At 40.8% G+C, this 19177-nt stretch overlaps 1 protein-coding gene across 2 annotated transcripts in view; it reads left to right on the forward strand.

Moving 5' to 3' along the window:
- Positions 1 to 19177, forward strand: part of nek7 (NIMA-related kinase 7) — a 57678-nt gene that overhangs the window by 20160 nt on the left and 18341 nt on the right. For both annotated transcript variants that reach the window (XM_036521221.1, XM_036521222.1), the window contains 5 exons: positions 4150 to 4290; positions 9874 to 9936; positions 12157 to 12267; positions 16667 to 16775; positions 18267 to 18374. In XM_036521221.1, coding sequence (XP_036377114.1) covers positions 4150 to 4290; positions 9874 to 9936; positions 12157 to 12267; positions 16667 to 16775; positions 18267 to 18374 — 532 coding nt within the window. The remainder of the gene's footprint in view (positions 1 to 4149; positions 4291 to 9873; positions 9937 to 12156; positions 12268 to 16666; positions 16776 to 18266; positions 18375 to 19177) is intronic.

The following is a 19177-nucleotide window of genomic DNA, read 5'->3' on the forward strand; positions in this document are numbered from 1 at the left end:
TTCCAAGCTAATTTCACCTTCTAGTTGCAGAGAGGAACGGATTGGGGCTGGCTTAGCTGTGAGAAATTCTCACAGAAAAAAATTTAAAGACATAAATTCACATGGTGAAGAGTCATTACGTATTTTTGGTTCGCCTTTTTAATTGAAACCACCCCCCAATATCAGTTACCCCAGCACAAACAGTGGTGTTGTATGAAATTGTGCATAGTTATAGTTATAGTATTGTCTGTTTGTTGAGGGTTTTGTGGCTTGCTCATTTACTGTTGTTGTGTAGTTGCAGTCATTAGTACTAGAAACAACTGTCAAGATAAAATTATAAAGGGATGAATTATGAATTGTCCTAGTAGGATGCAAATCACAGATAATTGTGCTGTCAGTTTTGGTTCCTACTCATTAGTTTTTTTATTAGTTTAAGAGGTTAAAAATTAAAATACGGGTTTGATGGAAAAATGTGCAGAAATACACAGATGAACTGTAAATTCTATTTTAAAGGTATCAGAACATTGTGCAGAAAGATGTATGGTGTTTCATTGTTGATTGCTGATAGAGTGGAGTTTTTTCATTTGGGCTGTCTCAGTGTGTGCCTATCAACACACTCATTTTCAGGTCACCAAGATAATGAGGCTTCATAATTAGCAGGCTATGCTAGCTAATAATTCTCCTGCTCTTGTATTTTCCAGTTCAGGACCACTGTCTCTTTCTTGAGGGGAAAAAGCAGACCTTGTCTGATGTTAGTTTTTAATGCTAAATGTCATGACTGACGTCCCTAGATAGCTTATACTGAGTAATAAAAACTAATACAGTTTATTTGTAGAAAGTGTCTTGCCTTCTGGTCAAAATAAAGATGTCAGATAACTCTCCTCTTACCTTGCACTAGTTAGCCATTGGGGAAGTTGTAGGGTTGTGTTCACACGTAAACCTGTGGTTGTCTCCACATTCTGATTTTAATGCCAAATTGTGAATTCTCACTTTAATTTCTTCAAGAGCACATTTACCCAAATGCATCTTGATTCGAGTGCAGGTAGTGTGATGTAATTTTTGAAGCAAGTAAAAACAAATCACAACTGAGGGACCACTTTATCATGTTGTGATGCCGATTATTGCACGGTCAGAATAACAGATCCATAATGGCTTGTGGATCTGTACAGTGTCCACTCTAAACCTACGTCCGCACTCAAAAAGATAGGCTTCTGCCTCAGGGGAAATAAGGATGCACTCAACGAATGCTCCGTTTGCTGTAATTGCAAACTAAAATCGCCTTGTATTCTATATCTGTGATAGGAGAAGGATCCACGCATAGCCAGTTTATACTGAACAGGGTTTGGTTTGTGTTCATCGGTAGAAAGACAACATATCTCCTGCCCAGTGTGCCCTTATATGCCTGTGTTGTCTCTGGCCTGCCAGCCACTGGCCATGTTGTGCTATCATATCACACCTAATCCTGCATGCTGCTCTCAGTCCATGTCTGTGTCAACCATTCTGTTGTGCTCATATTTCCATTTACAACCAGGTCATCAGTGGCTGGCCTGTCTTCCCTTGTGTCCCCCTCTCTGACATGCTGTCCCTTCCAGCCATTCCCAGAATGCTTTGCATAAAACACTCTGCGGCTACTCGAGAAGAGGCTTTCACTGAAGAAAAGCTCATTTTGAAGTTAGTTTTTCCAGTAGTGTTGCTCAACATCTCGTCTGAATTTCCCCACTTCTCAGCGGCTATTCTTCAACTTTCAAAACATTAAACAGTGTGGTTTTGAAAGTAAGAGCTCTCTGTGACAATCCTCCTCCCCTCCCCAAATTTTCTAAATGTCCATTAGGTCAGAGTTTCCTCTGTGTTCCACCTGTCTCCGCTCCGGAGAGTTATTTTTGTGTTTCTCTCCTGCCGAGAAAAAACAAGCTTGGCGTTTTCCACAAGCTGCAATCTGTACAAATTGTGTTGTGTTGGCGAGTGACCCAGTGGTAGTTAAGGATGTGCTGCTATGTTGCTCCCCATGTCAGCTCTCCACTCTAAATTGTATGACAGGACAAAGCAGCGGATGAGACAAGCTGTCAGTCAGCCCTGCTGCCCTTTGAAGGGAGGCCATGGGGCGAAAAGGTGCCGCAAATGGGCTGTGAAGTTTACATACACTGCCCACTGTTAAACAGATTACCTCTAATGAAGTGTCTAATGCTCAGGCCACATCAGCTTAATCCTCCCTGGCAGCTCATCCCTCGGCTGCCAAAAAAACCACCACCCTCTGGCCTTCTCCCGCCACCGAGGCCGCCCAGCGCAGGGAGGTGCCCGCCGTTAATAAAGCAAGACAGTGTGCGATCTGACATGCAAATGTAGGTCATTGCATATGTAAATGTGTGATTACAAACCTGCATGCCAGAACACATTAGTGAGACTTTGCTCTCAGCATGCGGTTGTCACACTGCTTTAGAGGCTCATGCTAACATTTGTCAACTTACCGTTCGGTGAGTGAAAGTAATTCCTGGGTCTTAATTCAGCGGAGTCCCCCGTTTGGCTGCGCCGGATGCGCCGCTGACCGCCTCGCCCCGTCTGCTTCCAGTCTGCGGGCCTCTCTGCCGCCGCCGCCGCCCCCTCCGCTGCTAATCAAAATGCCTGAAAATGACATTGTTAGTGATGGGAGAAGTGTGAGAATGAGACGGGTCTCTGGTAGATGGATGTGTGCCTCCTGTCAAAAAGGACAACTTCATTTCATGCCTGTTACGAATAACAACATGCAGTGAAAATAAATTGTCTTTAATCAAGTTAAATTTGCATCTCTCAACACCTGCAAATTGGAGCACATCTGCTTATTGAATTATTGTATTCGAATAGGAAGGGGGATTTGCAGTTGTAAGCAAAACATTTCTCAACGCGCGGCCCAACCAGTCATATGGAGGCTTGGGAATAGGGAATCATCAGTCTTGGTCCCCAACAGCACAACACACTCCTCTGTCGTGTTAAATGAATGATACAGTTCTTTTCCTCACTTTCTGTGCAGCTGTCAAATTGAAATCAATGAAATACTTAAATTGCCTGCCCTCTGATCTTCACCCCCCCTCCTTTCCCAAACACTTAAATCACATGTAACGGCTCCCCCAGATGATGCTGTTGTGGCTGTAATCCGCACTGCGTGATTCTGTTTGGATATAACTTACCGTCATTGTCTCTTCCTAGCTCAGCATCCTGTCATGTTCAAATTGTAAAATAGTTGGGCTTGTATCATCTGCATTGATATGAGCAGATCCATACCATGTGTACAGATTCTGTCAATACAGGATATGCTTCCTGAATGGGGTGACGATGTGGAAGGGGACTTATTTTAATTTCAGTAGGAAAGTAGTATGGGTTCAAATGGGATCGGTGCTGGCTATGTGTGGGCCTCACACGTTCCCTTGGGTCTGTTTTCACACTGGCTTTGTTTAACTGTGACTATAATAGAACAGAATAGATCTAACACTGTTCTTGGATTTTTGCAAGGATGCTATTTTTTTTTTTATTCCTTCCAGAGTTAACTGCCTTCAAGGGAGTCCCGTGGCCATTTTTGCAAAGTCACCCCTGACATGTGGCATTCTGATATCTGTCACCTTTTGTTTCTGTGGTTCTGAGCGATTAAAGTTTACAAAAACCTCTAAAAGGTCACATGATATTTTTTAAATCTTTTTTTCCATAAATCATATCCAAGGGGCTAATTCAGGATATTGCTTAGCTTTTAATTTTAGATCTCATGTGGCAGCGTGCCATGGGAGTCATTTTGAAAGGACTGTGGCGTGTGGGGGGGGGGGGGGGGGGGGAGGTTGTCACCACTAACTGGTTTGACATAAGTAACTTCAAAGGTACTGATATTATATGCTCTTTTGATATGTTGCAACACACAGTGGAAACAAAAGCTATTATTATAATATTTTTTATCCACTCTGCACCAATAAAGCTAATTTCACCAGCACTCTTCATGATGATTCAACCAGTGCCACCCATGTATCCACAAGGGAAGCTCAGTGAGCAGAGGAGAACATTATAGCTGGCTATACATGAAATGACATCAAATGTTCTAAATAAATGTTCGACCAATGCTTTATTTTAAAAGGGAAAATCGTTCAAAAAATGAAAATGTATTCGGCATTTTATACAGAAGTGTTTTCTTTTTGTCCTTCTTTGTGATTGCAGAAGCCTCTACAGCCAGATATGGGTCACAATTCCTTAGCCAATTTTCAAATTGAAAAGAAGATCGGAAGAGGACAGTTCAGCGAGGTCTACCGGGCCAGATACTTGCTAGACAACACATCAGTAGCTTTGAAAAAAGTTCAGGTAAGAGAAAAGGCAAATGGGTTCTACATTTTGCTAATACATAGAGTAGTGGCAGATGTAATTGATACAGATTTAACAAGTCCCAAGTGTAGTCAGTTCATATTAGTCATTAATAATAAATGACTCTTCATTTTCAGATTATAAGTGTCTCTTGTAATTGTATGTAGCAATAGAGGTCAGGAAAAGCGCACAAAAGGTATTTGACGTTAATCCTTTAGTTAGTTGTACTGTTTATTTACTGTATTCATCTATTTGTTTGAATTTATTACTTCTTTCTGCAGCTCATGTGTCAGCTTTGTCATCTGCATGTGCAACCCTTTCTCATTTGTAGCCAAAGATGTATGAAAGTCAATTATCACCAGTCCATATCTTTCAAGTAATTCCATTGGCAATATTGAAATTCATCAGGAAATTTTATTTGATCAGACTGCATCCTGTTAATGCAAAGGGTTAAAAAAGGAGATTGCTTTTGCCATTTCTTTTTTATTTAAGGGTAGGAATAACCTTGCATTTATTACCAGCTTGTATTACATGATGCTAGATTTAATTGAACACAAAAAATTTGGCACACTTAAGTTACGCACACAACTAATAACACAACTAAACCCCCTAAAAGATGCATGCTTTGTTATGGTTTATGAAATGAATATTGCAAGATACTTCATTTAATGTAATGGAATCGCCTCCAACACCCTAACTACTCCCCCCTCCCACCCCGCCACCACACCCACACACGCTTTGTGATCGCAAACACGATCTCTGCCTTTGCCGTGCAGAATTTTGAGTAAACATTTTTCCGCCGATGGTCTTGATTCAAACGGCACACACCGGAAAACGATGCTGTTCTCATTCTCGGTATCTGGCCGTCGAGTCTCTCTCCTCTCGTAATCCCACCCTTTGCCTTTTGAAAATGTTTGGAGATTCTCGGCAAACACAAACAGCGGCTCCGTTTCCCATGGATTTGTAAAAACCAGGCATGTGTGTAAGAAATAATTGGCACGCAGCAGATTAGAAGTTGCCAGCGCTTGCCTCAGCCGAGTGCCGCGCCGGGGCGCTCAGAATAATCCTTTACCCTAAGCTCTCGGAGGCTGCGCCTGTCATCGCGGGGGGTTCATTACCATTAATGATGGCCCTGACACAGAGGTGCCGTTTCCAGGTAGACGCCATTAACGGCAGGCAAATATCAAGCTTTAACTTGCACCATGAACTTTCAGGCAGTGCTGTCCTTGTTTTTCACAGGATTCTGTACATCACCATTTTGGGCCGTGTTATCGCTGCAGAAAACATGTGTGATGAAACCCGTAGATGCAGGTTTGGTTGTCCAAATCAGCCAGTCGTAAATCACAGTTGCCCGCGTAGAACTGTGGCAGCTGCACAAAGGCCATCCACAAACAGTATCTCACTACCTTGTGAATCTAGATCCTGTGTATCTTTAAGGAAGTCACATAATGAATTGGTAGGCTCTGGCAATGGCCAAGCGACTGGATCAATTTTGTGATTGTGGAAACACTACAGATGAAGTAATGAACCTACAGTGGTGGTGTATTCTTTTATTGTAATGTAGTGAAAGGTGCAATTTTCTCACTTTAAGCCTACAGACAGCTTTATTATTTTATATAAAATTTGAAACCATTCAAATATCTTGGTAGGATGGCAGCAAGATTGGTGACACCATGAGCAGCACACATGGAAATGGGGCACGCGCCTCAGGAATAATCACTGTAGTAGACTTGTCTGGGTGTCATGGCCCCCTGAAAACACACTACCTCCCTCTCAATCATATGTTTAAATGGCTAGATACCCAGTCATGCTGTGTTCCTTAAATGTATCACAGTACAGCTGTGTCTGAAATGGCAGTCAACTCTTAGTTATCCTTAGGAGTTAAATTATAATACAGATTATCCATATGCCTTGTAATAAATGTTCTGTACTTACAGATTGTCATTATAGCCAGATATGCATTTTATAACACTGTATATTTGCCACTTTAGTCCAGCAGCAGATGAAAAAGCACATAGCTCTGTTACATCATTCTGACTAGGCTATTCAGTTATTTAACTAAATGAGAAAGCAGATTAAACCATACTTACATTTTTTTCATTAGCCAGCTGAAATATGACTCATACCATAAATGAGGTCAAACAAAAATGGGACTTATATTATGAGGAGCCATGCATGTTTTTCTCTGATTCTCTTGTTCCCCCTCATAGGCACTCAAAGGCTGCAAACACACTTGCATTCAAATTGGATTACATATGTCTTTTCACACCTCTTTTAGGAGTGGTACATGCTGTGTCTAAATTGTCTAAATGTGTCTGTGTCTGTGTCTAAATTATTCCTGCTCAGAACACCAACTGAATACTGAATAATATGGTGTAGCTTATTAACCTGGCTTAGCTGTGAGTGTGCACAGGTTACTGACTTGGCTAGAGATGTCCATGGGCGAGTTGTGCAAGGATGTAAAATGTAAAATGAAAGTAGGTCCATGCCTGAGTATATATTCACTGACCACCGAAGTGGTGCAAGATGTGACAACAGTATGAGGTTAATATATATTGATTGTCAAATTTTGCAGTAATGTCTGTATTTACAAAATAACCTGTGAAAATGTTTATTCACTGGTGGCTTTGACCCAAAAGTTGTAAGTGTGCCTGTATGAAGCAAAAGATCATGTGGTCTCTCCTGTCATTTTGAAGCCCTTGTGGCCCTGCTGGAAGGAAGGAATTTCTCCTAGTTTAAATCTACAAATTTAACACTATGTAGCAGAATTTATCATGTGTTAGTCTGCTGCACCCCCAAGTGTCATAAACAGGGGTCTGTATAATGGCTGAATCTAAATTTCACAATAATAGTCCAGCTTTCTGACAAGGTTGGCTGGTTGGCTGATGTTTTTGGACATTATTACACTTACTGGCTGAGATCAGTTGCATCAATGTGAAGACGTCTGTGTTTTAAAGGGTCCTTTATATATTTCAAAAATATAGAAGACAAGACCATGATCCTTTCATTAATAATTTAAATAAATCAATTTATAGGGCCTTTCATTTTGACTGAAGCAAGTCTCCCCAGTTTGAGCAGTACTTGGTTTGTTTTTCTGTTGTTATAAGGTGCGTTTTGCAGGGAAGAAGTGTGTCCTCATCTTTGGGATGAAGGGTTCACACCTCAAAGGATACCAGCTACATCTCTGAAGCACATTTTCACATATAGGCCTGCCTAGAATAATCAATTGCACATCTGTTTGCACTCAGTTTGCAGTTGAACTACAGGGGTTAATGTGAAAACTGAGGAAATTAGAGGCATTCAGTTGTTGGGTCTATCCTTAGAGGGTGTGTTGTAACTGCAGTCTGGGCAGGAAGTAACCTGCACTCATTTGTTGATTTCAGACTTCCCTCCATAAATTTGCATTTTATCAGTAGCTGTGACCTTAAAAGGGATTCTGAGGAAGATAATGTAATGTTTGTCTAGTGCAGCTTTTAACCAGTGTGAAAAGGAACAAATTTTTAACATCTTGTTTAGTAGTGAGGTGGTGTATCAGAAGGTGATAGACTGCCAAATGTAAAAGTGCCATTAAACCTTCTCATAAACAAAGATTCTTTTTTGGTGTTTTACATAGAGACATGAAACCTCATGGATGTCAGTGAAGGGTGACAGTCAACTTTTTTTTTTAACTGGATAATATCGTTAAAGGGAAACTCCACCGTATAATGTGAAGGTCCTTACTGTGCTTTGTAGTTGAAGCCAGGACATATGAATGTAAAACACACACACACACACACACAATGGTACCTGTCAAAGACTCACCATAAACTGGTAGTGTTGGGTAGGGTGTATAGGGTGGTGTAAAGGTTCTTACTTTAAATGTTTAAATGTAAATTAAAACAATAACATCTTACTGTTTACACACACACACACACACACACACACATATATATATGTTGTGTAATTCCATGTGAACTTGTGAAAATAAACCATGTCACTGACTACATATTTCAGTGGCAGAAAGTATCGATCAGCTCTGTGTTCTCTGTGCCTACAGCAAGTTTGTGAGTTTGAAGGTGTATGCAGTAAATAGACTGAGAGATGATGAAACTGTAGGAAGGCTTTTGATGTAAAACCACCAGTGTCCTCAAAACATATGATGTAAAGCAGAAATATTGGGCATTGGGGGATGTGTATGTAGTTACTCCGTGTGTTGTTCATTCTGTAAAGGATAGGGTTGATAAAAGCAGTGAAAACGGGAGCTGAAGACAGGATTGTGGTAAATTAATAGTTTTCAACAGAGACACAAAACGGAAGCATATTACCTAAAAAACGTCTAGACTTTATTAGGTTTTTACATACCGGGTTGCCAGTGTTTTCTTGTTTCTTATTTTCTGTTCCACTCTCTGGGTTTCAGGATTAGGTGCACCTTATGGCTTAATGAACCTGTGAGAACGAGAGGGATGGTTTGTTTTATAAAATTGTCACTTCTAGTTTGATTGCGCGTGCGTCAGCTTGAGTTGGAACAGCTTTGTTGGTTTATTGAGATCTCCTACAGTGCAATGGGAGAGGAACATTACTGGGTACCAGGTGTTGAGGCAGGTGTCTACAGCAGACAGTTCTCTTCAAATGTCTCTACAAAGATACAACTCAGTGTTAATGCTTCTGACACAAGGACTGCCAAATCCTTGAAAAGGTGCAGGGCCTAAGCAGTAGAGGGGAAGCCAGCAGAAACTCAGAAACAGCAGAAAAATGAATGCTTCACTGTTTTTGCCTTCCCTTCCCTTTTCTCAGAACGCAAAATGCAGAGCAGATGATTCATTAAAGTGTCAATGACATTAAGACTATTGTGCGTATTGATTACTGTAATATTATGTGCCATTGATGAACAAACCCCCTGTTTGAGTCCTGCAAAATAAGAAAAATGTCCAAATATGAATTCATATTGAATTATTTGACAGAGGAGCTGGCCTTAACTGTCGCCAGTCTCTGGCTAACATCTTAATGCTGAAGAACTCACCCTTGTAACGTACGTCTGCCTGTGACAGGTTCCACATGTTCCTCTCACAGTCCACATCACCAGTAGTGGCACAGCACTAGTCCAGCAGCTTCCTAGGAATAATTATTCCCTTCCACTCTTTGAATTTTTTCTTTATCCTGTTTTCTTCTGTGTTTGTAAGCAATCCTTCGAATGCATTAATGTTCAGAAGTACTTTGCAGAATCAGCTGCAGTGCACTACGGAAATAAGGTTTTAATTGGTGAATTATGTTTAGATCTTTTTAAAATTAAATGATTTGAAATTTGTCTCCCGATGCTCTATCAGCGAGCAGGAGCTGTCCTAAGTGTCTCGGTGTCATTGCTAATGCTAACACTAATGTTGATGATGCTGGTGAGTATGGTCGGGTCCAGGTAGAGAGTCGGAGAGGTTTGCTGAGCCCTGTGACTTGCAGAATTGCACGGTGGCGATGATGTGCTCTCCTGCCCCATCAAGGTGTGCCGCTCAGCCACCCCCCTCCCCTTCTCTCTCTCTCATGACGACGCTTTGGATGCTGCTGTGCTATCTGAAATGCCATAACACCACTCCCCCTTTGATCTCTTGACAGATATTCGACTTGATGGATGCCAAAGCTCGGCAAGATTGCATCAAAGAGATAGATCTCCTTAAGGTAAAAAACCAGAGGAGTGAGAAAGCGGCATCATGTGTTGTATTATGTTTTCTAAAGGTGCCTCAGCAGAGACCTAATACAAGAGAAAAACAATTGATCTGTACCAGACGAACCGTTTCTTGTGAGGCGAGTGCAGATCACTAGCTTCTATGTGTCATTCCTTGAGGCTGAGATTGACTCTTTTTTTAATGCCAAAAACTATAGTTTTTATCTGTCTCAGTAATATTTAGTAGGGGGGCACAGTGCATCGCAGTGGAAATTTAGCAGACTCCCTTATGTGTCTTTTGATGTTTTCTCACCCTCATCCTTCCTTTTTATTTTTTTTTTAAATCAACCGTTTTCATTTATCAAACTGCCTTAAACAGGCACACACGCTCACAAACTCTAACTAACAAATTAGTGACAGGTTCAATAAATCACAGCGTCTCCTTGATCAGAGGTTTCCTTTTGTAGCGCCTCACCGTCTTCATCAGATGCATTTCTCTTTCCCGGGTATACAGCATGCTCAGATTGTCATGTTAATTGCTTTGACCCAGATCACTGCTCAGTGGTTCCTGAGCTCTTGATTGTCCTGCCTGTGCCTTCACCAATAAAACCAGCCTTCAGTTCTCACTGAGGTGTCCCCTCCGAGACTGGCTAATTGGTGGGTGTGTTTTTTTTTTTTTTTTTTCCCCTCCTCGCGTGCGGGTATTGTGTCTGGGCGGCGGTGCACAAGAAGGTGAGGATTGCGGGGCCCTGGAGACCGCCGCCCCCAGGAGCAGGTCACAGTGTGGGCGGGTGTGCTGTCACACGCCTTAGCAACACTTAGCCGGTCTGCTTCGTTCTCAACAATGAGGCAAGCTCCCTCATCAGGGTCAGAAGGCCGATGCACTAGTCATGTCACTGCAGTCTGCCCCCCCGCCCCCCCCCCTTCTTTCTCTCCAACAATGACTTCTAGCTGACTGCTAATGAATTTGGTCATCGTACCAGCCCACCTCAAACAACTAACAAGCTGCTGTGTGAAAGAGGAAATCATGTGTTCTACTCCAGCGAACATGGCAAAAAAAGGGCTGAAATCAAAATAATGAGAGACACAGACGTGGTAGAATCACATCAGGGTCTGTGGGCCTCTTTATTTTTATTTGCCGTATTGGGAGCCGTTGTTTTCTGCTGGGCTATCCCCCCTCCCTTTAGTTACCCCCGCATCTATTTTTGAGCATTAACACTGGGATCCCTGAAAATGTGGAACTGCAGTCTTTATTAATCAGCCTTTTGAGTCAGGCAGGAATGTCTTTGTTCATTTCTCACCACATTGTCTTGCTGCATGAATATGACTATGCAGTTAACCAATGTCTTGATGAATTTTTTTTATTCCTCTGCATCGTTGCCCGATGAGGTGAATTTATCATTGAATTTTACAGAGAAAATAAATGTTCAGTCTGCAGTTTTACTCAAGTGTGTTTGAACGGCGTATTCCTAAAACCAGAAACTATTATACCAAGAATATGGCAAAGTCAGTGTGTAGTTGCCGTGCTCTTTGGAAAAGCAGTGGCCTGATTTAAGGCACAATCCACCATATTACCATTTATGCCCTTGTTTAGCAGTGTGAATGTGGGTTTGTGTAACATTTTAAAAAATGTCTGTTGTCACTCTGTACTTGTGAGCCAAAAATACATTTTCACGGGAGTTTAATGTATGCATGGCTTTTCATATCAGGCTTGAGCATGAAAATTTCTTTAATAATGCTCCCAACATGTCATGCCTGATGTGAAAGCCTGGCTCTTTCTCCTTGGCTTATGACATCTGACGTGGAGGCTTCTCTCGTCTCATTTCGATTGATATACGTTTTTGTGTTTGCTGTGCTGGGTGTTGTAACTCATTAACCAGCCAACAGGAAAAAAATAAGCCAACATGTATGACTGCCCATTTTACGTTAGACTGCCACAGAAAAAGCAAAGCTTTCATATTACAGAGATATTACTGTACAGATTTTGACCTTTTTCCATTCATAAGTTAATACAAAACCTGCATCATATGTTATGATTAAATTGTTAAAATTTGTGACTTCGGGATATCCTTGGTTGACAGATTAAGCTCTTTTGCTTTGGAATGGGGCACAACACATTAGTGCTGGTCTTACTCTGAAACAAGCAGTTCCTCTGATTTTCAGTCCTGAGTTTTGTTGACCAAGACCATGTTAATATTTAAACAGTCAGTGATACTTCCTGTATTGTTCTGCAGCAACTGAACCACCCCAATGTAATCAAATACCATGCATCCTTCATTGAAGAGAATGAGCTAAATATAGTTCTGGAGCTTGCCGATGCTGGGGACCTCTCACGGATGATTAAGGTAAGAATCAATTTCTGTTCAGTTTTGTGCCAGTAGCAGATATTTTCAGATTAATTACAGAAGCAGTCACACAAGGTGACAGTAACTGTGTGAATATGCAAGCTCAATGCTGCATGACACACTCTAATATATACCTTTGCATGTAGTCTAGTAGGACAGTATGATTTCTCTGTAGGGATCTGTTCATAAAAACAATTCTAAACTGCATTGCAATCAACAGTGACAATCGATTTTATGTTGTTTTAACTAACCCATAGGGATGCCCACCTTCCTGTCATTTTGTTGCTAATTAAGAGAGTTATCTGTCTCAGTCATAAGATATTTAGGATTTATTAACTGACTCTCTCATACTTCAAGTGATATATGCTGACTTCAACCATTTAACCTAATATCTAATAAGGATCTTAACTCAACAGGTTTACAACATCGACTAGTCTCTCAGACTAAAATATTTCTCCACAGGGAAGAATTTATGATATCAAGGATTGCGAAAGTAGTGGGAAGATTTTTCAGCAATTGTACAATAAACGCTTAATCAAATGTTAATTTAATTCTGAAAACAACATTATAGAGAAAGATATTTTTTCTGTATTTAACCCCTTGGTTTAACAAAGTATAATTTACTGTAGCTTTCACCAGTGCGGTGTGATACATACTAAGTTTGCTTTTCTAAGCAGTTTCATACTCGCCTACCTACCGCCTCCAGAAATCTGTAACAACTGGAATGGTAATCAGGTTTGATGAAATATTGACGAAGTTCAATCATGTAAGTATACCTGGTGTAGATCTGTTGAAATTCGTGAGGGCACGAAAAAAAAGAAAAAAAAATTAAATTAAATTGGTAAAGACTGCTCAGTTAGAATACGTATTCTTTTGAGCTCAAGGCTGAACAGGGCAAAATGCTAATACATGCTGTACATATGCTTTTCATGAAACTTTAAGACTTATATGTTGGCCCTGGATTGAATGCATGAAAGTATGAAATGTTTGGTTTGTATGTAGAAATAAAAAGGTAGGTTTACATGAGGGGTGCCTTGCACAGTGAGACTCTCCAAGTTGTTTCGCTACCATTCTGCAGCCAGGTGGTTTGCTGGCACTGCTTAGTAAAAAGCAGAAAGAATTAGTTGTTGTAGAATTCCCATTGTAGACTTGAGGCATCATAACAAACAATAGCATGTTCAACACGCCAGTGTGGACACAGTGAATATTCAACCTGTGAATTACTTATCTGTCTGCTCTGGTGAGCGCTAAGGAGCTTAGGTGAGCCAGCCGCTCTCATTAATTTATTTGTTTTTCATTAAACCATGTCATTCTAACCGTACAAATAAGGATTAAGCTCCACAATATGAAATAAATATGACCGTACAGTGTGGCATATGTAAAACAGCAGCGTAAATGCATGAATTTAACATTTTTATTCTTTTTGATTTCTGACCATTTCAGAATTCAAATTAAATCAAATGGTCCTTCATTTGCATGCACTTACAGAATATTGCATGTGCACTGTTTGCTTTTAAAGGCATAGAGGGGCGATATGCACCCCATTGACATCAAACAACCCTCTGATATGCTAATGGAGGGTTGGGGAAGAATAGATCCACAGGCTTTGTTTGGATGTGGGCCAAGGTTTCTTCAGCTGAATATTACATTCAGAATCGCTTGAATTATTCCCATGAAAGGGGGTTAAAATGGACAAAGTGCGGCGTAGCACAATAGTATAATAAGGCGTCATGGAGAATGTGTGGATCGATTTCCCCATTTACCTGTGCAAAGACATATTTTATCTTGCTATGTAGCCATGATGCAGTAATTATCATCTTTAGATTAAAAGAGCGCAATTTTATCTCAAGTAGCCCAGTATAATCAGGAAACGGACCACGTCTCCTCAATGCGATGAATTAGATGCTTTTCATCCATATTTACTTCATATTTATGCCATATCTTGCTCTCATAATACAGGTAAATGTAATAGTCAAACGGTTGTTGATGATGATACCTAGTTAATGATCGTCCACAATCACAAAGGTTATGCAGCCTTAGACTCACTGTCTAAATGTGCACAGTGAAGCACATTTTTTATAATCTATTATTAAGCATTCTTTTAACATGAAGTCATGTTATACTGAATCATCCTGCTGAGAGAGATCTGTTTTTCTGTGGCCTACATGGCCTTTGATTACTCTTACTGTATTTTTCTCTGACTTTGAAAATGCAGGAAACTAAGCCAGATCCCAGTGAGTAAGTGTACGACTTATAAATGCAGTAAGCGCGTTTATGTTTGAAGAGCTATATGCCAGATGTGTGCATTCAAAAATGACCACAAAATGTGTTTTTTTTTCTCCTTCTGAGAATTCATGTGCTTTCCATTGAAGCATTTTCAAAATGAGAACGGATTCAGCTAAAGGTCATGAAGTGAGGGGTCTGCATCAGATTAAAGTGAAAGAGACGTTTGCTTAGAGGGAAGCAGGGTTGAAGCTGTGTCTTCTACACTGGGATGAAGCTGTGTCTTGTACACCTGGGCTGCTCATACACTGCAGTAACAGTGACTTGCACACACTCAACTGTTTTTGCGATTAGTTAGTCATTATCTGAATTGTTTCTGACTTGATTTAAGTGCACTGCAATGCACATTCTCTTTACTTGTCATAGTTAAAAACAAGCTCTGATGAAAATAGTACATTTTCATTTTGTACACAGTTTGGGTTTATCGATGTAAGAAAACTGCCGAATTAGTATGTCTTTATTTTTTGGTATATGGGTATAAATGGTTTTAGATGTAAAAGTTTCAGAGGGTGGTTCAAACGGGATCTCAAAGAATAAGAAATAAATGAATGTAATGTAAGAATCTTGACGTCACACTTTGATTGGGGCGTCGATGTTCTTCTCAAGGTGTGAAAGAACACCTCTCGAGGCGAGGCCACGGCCCCTTTTCCGGTAATGTGACAACATCTGTGCTCTCAGCAGGGCATCATGTCTTCTCCCTGCTAGAAATGCATCATCTTCAGTTGTGCTGCTGGAAATCTTTTTCAGCATTTTCCACAAGAGCCACCCGCTCAACGTCAGTTACTAAAATATATCTGCAAAATGGACATTAAGATTTCCCTTTGAGCTGTGTAATACCTAGCCAAGCTTAACTGAAGGGAGTGCTGTCCAAGGTGAAATCCTAAACCTAGCAGCAAAACAGTTTCTCACACTCTGTACGATATACCTTCACATATTTCCTGTGCAATTTTTACTTTACTAAGTTGCTGGTGTCTAGGTTATAGCCAGTAGTAGTCTTTAAACAGTGAGACATTAAAGTTTGATGGCCTTATACTGTAGCAGTCAAAAAGCCATCTTTACCTGACTTCGAGTTTCAGTTTGTTTCGTTTAGCTAGAAAAATGCTGAAATCGGCCCGATTCACAAGTGGCTTTACATTTTGTCATAGTGCAAGTCAGAGTTCAGTGTCAGAGTTCAAACAAATGTGGTTGAATTTGTCGCTGGTGTGCGCATCCATCTTCACTCAGTGAATGAGCACACAGCAGTGTGTAATCCTCAGATCTTCAATCTGCAAACTGGCATCACTCCTGGTTACTGTAGCTTTCTTGGTGAGGTGATCTCAAGGATTAGAAAGCACCTGTAAATCCGCCTTAACTAATTAGTATTTAAGTGCTCAAATGACATCTTGATTTCAAACGTCATTGCACTGAGGGCTAATGTTACAAGTAGGCAGATTTTAGAAAGGCTTTCTTTTAACTTTAATGCAAAAATGTATCATAAGCTATATATTGCTTCAAAATGGACTGTTCAGACATTTTAACCAAAAAAGATAACTAACATTTCTGGAGATATTTGCACTTAAATTAAACATCATACTTCTTTCAATCTTTCATTTATCGTTTAATGAACCATTTCAGAGAATTGCTCCATTCTGTAAATAGCTGCTTGTTCAAAAGTTCATTATCAGAAACAAGTAGCTCATATTTGTATCAAGGTCAAATATTTATCCAAGAATAAATTAAAAAGTGAGTAAATACATTTCTTCTGTATTGTACTGTTTTTTTCTTGTTAAAGAAATTCGATATCTCTCAATCTGCCCTGATTGGCTGGCCCTGTTGGTGGGTGGGGGCAGACAGTATCGGCGCAGAATGAAAGCAAATACAATAGAGACATGAAGTAACCCTGCAAGCATTTTGCTCCATAGTTTGTGGTTAAGATTCCCCTGGGCACAGGTTCTGTATGTGGGAAAGTGGTAGTTGTAACTGGGGGTTTGTTACAGCAAAGGTCAGTATTAGGTTACAAAAAATGGTTTATGAAAAATGAAAAAAAAGCTGTTATTAATGGTTAAGTGTTGGGTTTTTGGGTGTTTGGCATGTTAGGGGGGTGTCTCATAGCACAGAGTTGCTTTCTTCCCAACAGCACTTCAAGAAACAGAGGAGGCTGATCCCTGAGAGGACTGTGTGGAAGTACTTTGTGCAGCTATGCAGTGCTCTGGAACATATGCACTCCCGACGCGTCATGCACAGAGGTACCCCTTCCCAAATGACTCAAATACACTGGAGCTCCAATGGGTTTATCCCTCTTCCCCACTGGCTCAAACACACTGGTTTACCTGAACAGGCACTCGCCAACCCACAGTATCATGAGATTCTCATGTAATCAGTCATTGAGAGGACATTTGCATGCCATAGTGTTGTGGTTATGTCATGGTGGGATTGTATCGTGTTTTACATACAACACAGGGCCTTGAAAAACGCTGCCCTTCATGTTTCAGATTATGTCCCTTATACTGTTTCTACCAGATATTGATTTGCATATTTCTTGCTGCTGAAGTAGATACATTTCCTCTCTCACTCCTTGGTTTAATGAATATTCAGTATGCATTTGTGAAATCTGATTCAGAGATCACATTGAGCATGATAAAACATGTATATGCAATTATTGATTCAATGCATGTGTAATAATAATGTAATTTAATAGTATTTTGATATGTGTACATATATGTCCATGGTCTACAGATAGAGGTTAGTGAGTGTGCAGAGCGATGCACATTCAGGGCAGGCTGAATGTGGCAGCTCCATGAGGTATAGACTGTAGTGCTGGGTGTTCCTTGCCAGCCCGATGTCTGGTGACATCTGTGTGCCACCTCAGCGAAATCCAGCTGCTGCCGCTGCAACACCCTCATCCAGTGCAGGGATCCCTTTCACTTAGGATCATGGTTGTGATCGCTCACGGCTTATTAATAGTGAGTGTACGTGTGGATCACTTCCTGTCCAAGTCACCCCTGCGTCCTCCCTAGTTTAACGTCTGCGGCAACGTAAACCGTGTTAACAAGGCGTGAAACACCGGTCCACAATCAACGCTGCCAGACGTCGGCTCCCATTCCCTGATGGGGCCTTGGGATGAGGTCTGCTAATGGTGAAGGACCGCGCCCCGGTACAGGTCCCTCTTGACTCATCCAGCTCCCAATGAGACTTCATTCAACATTGGGCTCTTAGGCGGTAATAATGTGTTTCTCAGGTACAGTGTGGTGAGGAAATGGCTTTTTTGTCATTTTAATACATGACCCTGCTGTTGGCTGTAGGTTTCTCACTTTCCGTGCTGCACATGCCATTGTTCATTGGTTTAAATGTGTCAGAACACGCCAGTAGAATGCAGTTCAGAGCCTCATGTTGATACTCTTGAGTGACATCACCTTTTGAATATTCTGTATTTCAAGGTGTTGAATGCAAAGCAGCTATGGGGGTGTTTTTGTGGTAGTGCATGCCTCCAATAACACATGCATTGACAGATTCCTTAAAATAATGTGTTTGTCTCAGAGATTTTCACTTCCTAGAGAGCAAGACTGTGAAGGACCTCTTATGAGCTGTGTTATTTTATTAATTTGTTTTAATAAGTTTTTGAAGAATTTTAAGATTATAATCACATGCATCTATTGAATTACCATGCCTGTTTACCTGTAGTTAAAGTGTCTGAGAGGTGTGCACTTTGAATATAAAACATTTTATTCTCTCTGCAGATATAAAACCGGCTAATGTGTTCATTACTGCCACTGGGGTAGTAAAACTGGGGGACCTCGGCCTGGGCCGGTTCTTCAGCTCCAAAACCACAGCGGCTCATTCTTTAGGTAAGCCTTTTAAAGAAGAAATGTCGCGGAAAGTCCTTTAATTACACCAGCTGGATGTGTTTCATTATATCACTCAGAGCAGAACCATGTGTCCGTTATAAAAAGCTCCTGCAGCCCCTGGGCAAACCCTACAAAGCGGTGCTGGGTGTATCCATTTCATTGAGCAGTTAGGGCTTTCCTGTTGCCTTGACCTCTGACCCGCTCACAGATGATGTCTGGATATAACAAGTCTAGCCCCCGCTACTGCTTTACCAATCTTATTGCGCCGCAGTCCCATAAAAGCCAGAGCGGACGCTCATGAGTGGCTGCACCCAGGGCCCATGCTGGGCTGACACCACTCATCACAGAAGGAATTACAAAAGAAATAAAAGAATTTTTTTTTCCTGAATTTGAGAGGCATCGGAGCGGTTTTCCAAGGTCTTAATCCTGCGATCCGTCACCCGTGCAAGATTCTGTGTGAATCGCGATGTGCGTGCCATTCTAACACCTTTTATATTTGAGATGACCTGTTGTTTAAAAAGTATTTCAGATTTTTACAATTTGTTAACAACCTGTCCTTTTCTTCCTTTTATGAGTGTTTGTATTGTAAAAATTCTGCTTGAAGGTCAGGCTTCAGGTTTGTAAGCATTTACGTAGCCACACTATGCTAAATGCAGAAAAAAGTAGAAGAGTATTGATTGTGGCCAGCTCTTGACAATGTGTTAATATTACGCTTGAGAAATGTACAACGCAGGGAAATTAAAAAAAAAAAAAAAAAAAGGAACAGAAGGAAATTAATTTGATGGTGCATTAATAGTTGAGAA

This window comes from Megalops cyprinoides, chromosome 2 (assembly GCF_013368585.1).
Source record: "Megalops cyprinoides isolate fMegCyp1 chromosome 2, fMegCyp1.pri, whole genome shotgun sequence".
Lineage (NCBI taxonomy): Eukaryota > Metazoa > Chordata > Actinopteri > Elopiformes > Megalopidae > Megalops > Megalops cyprinoides.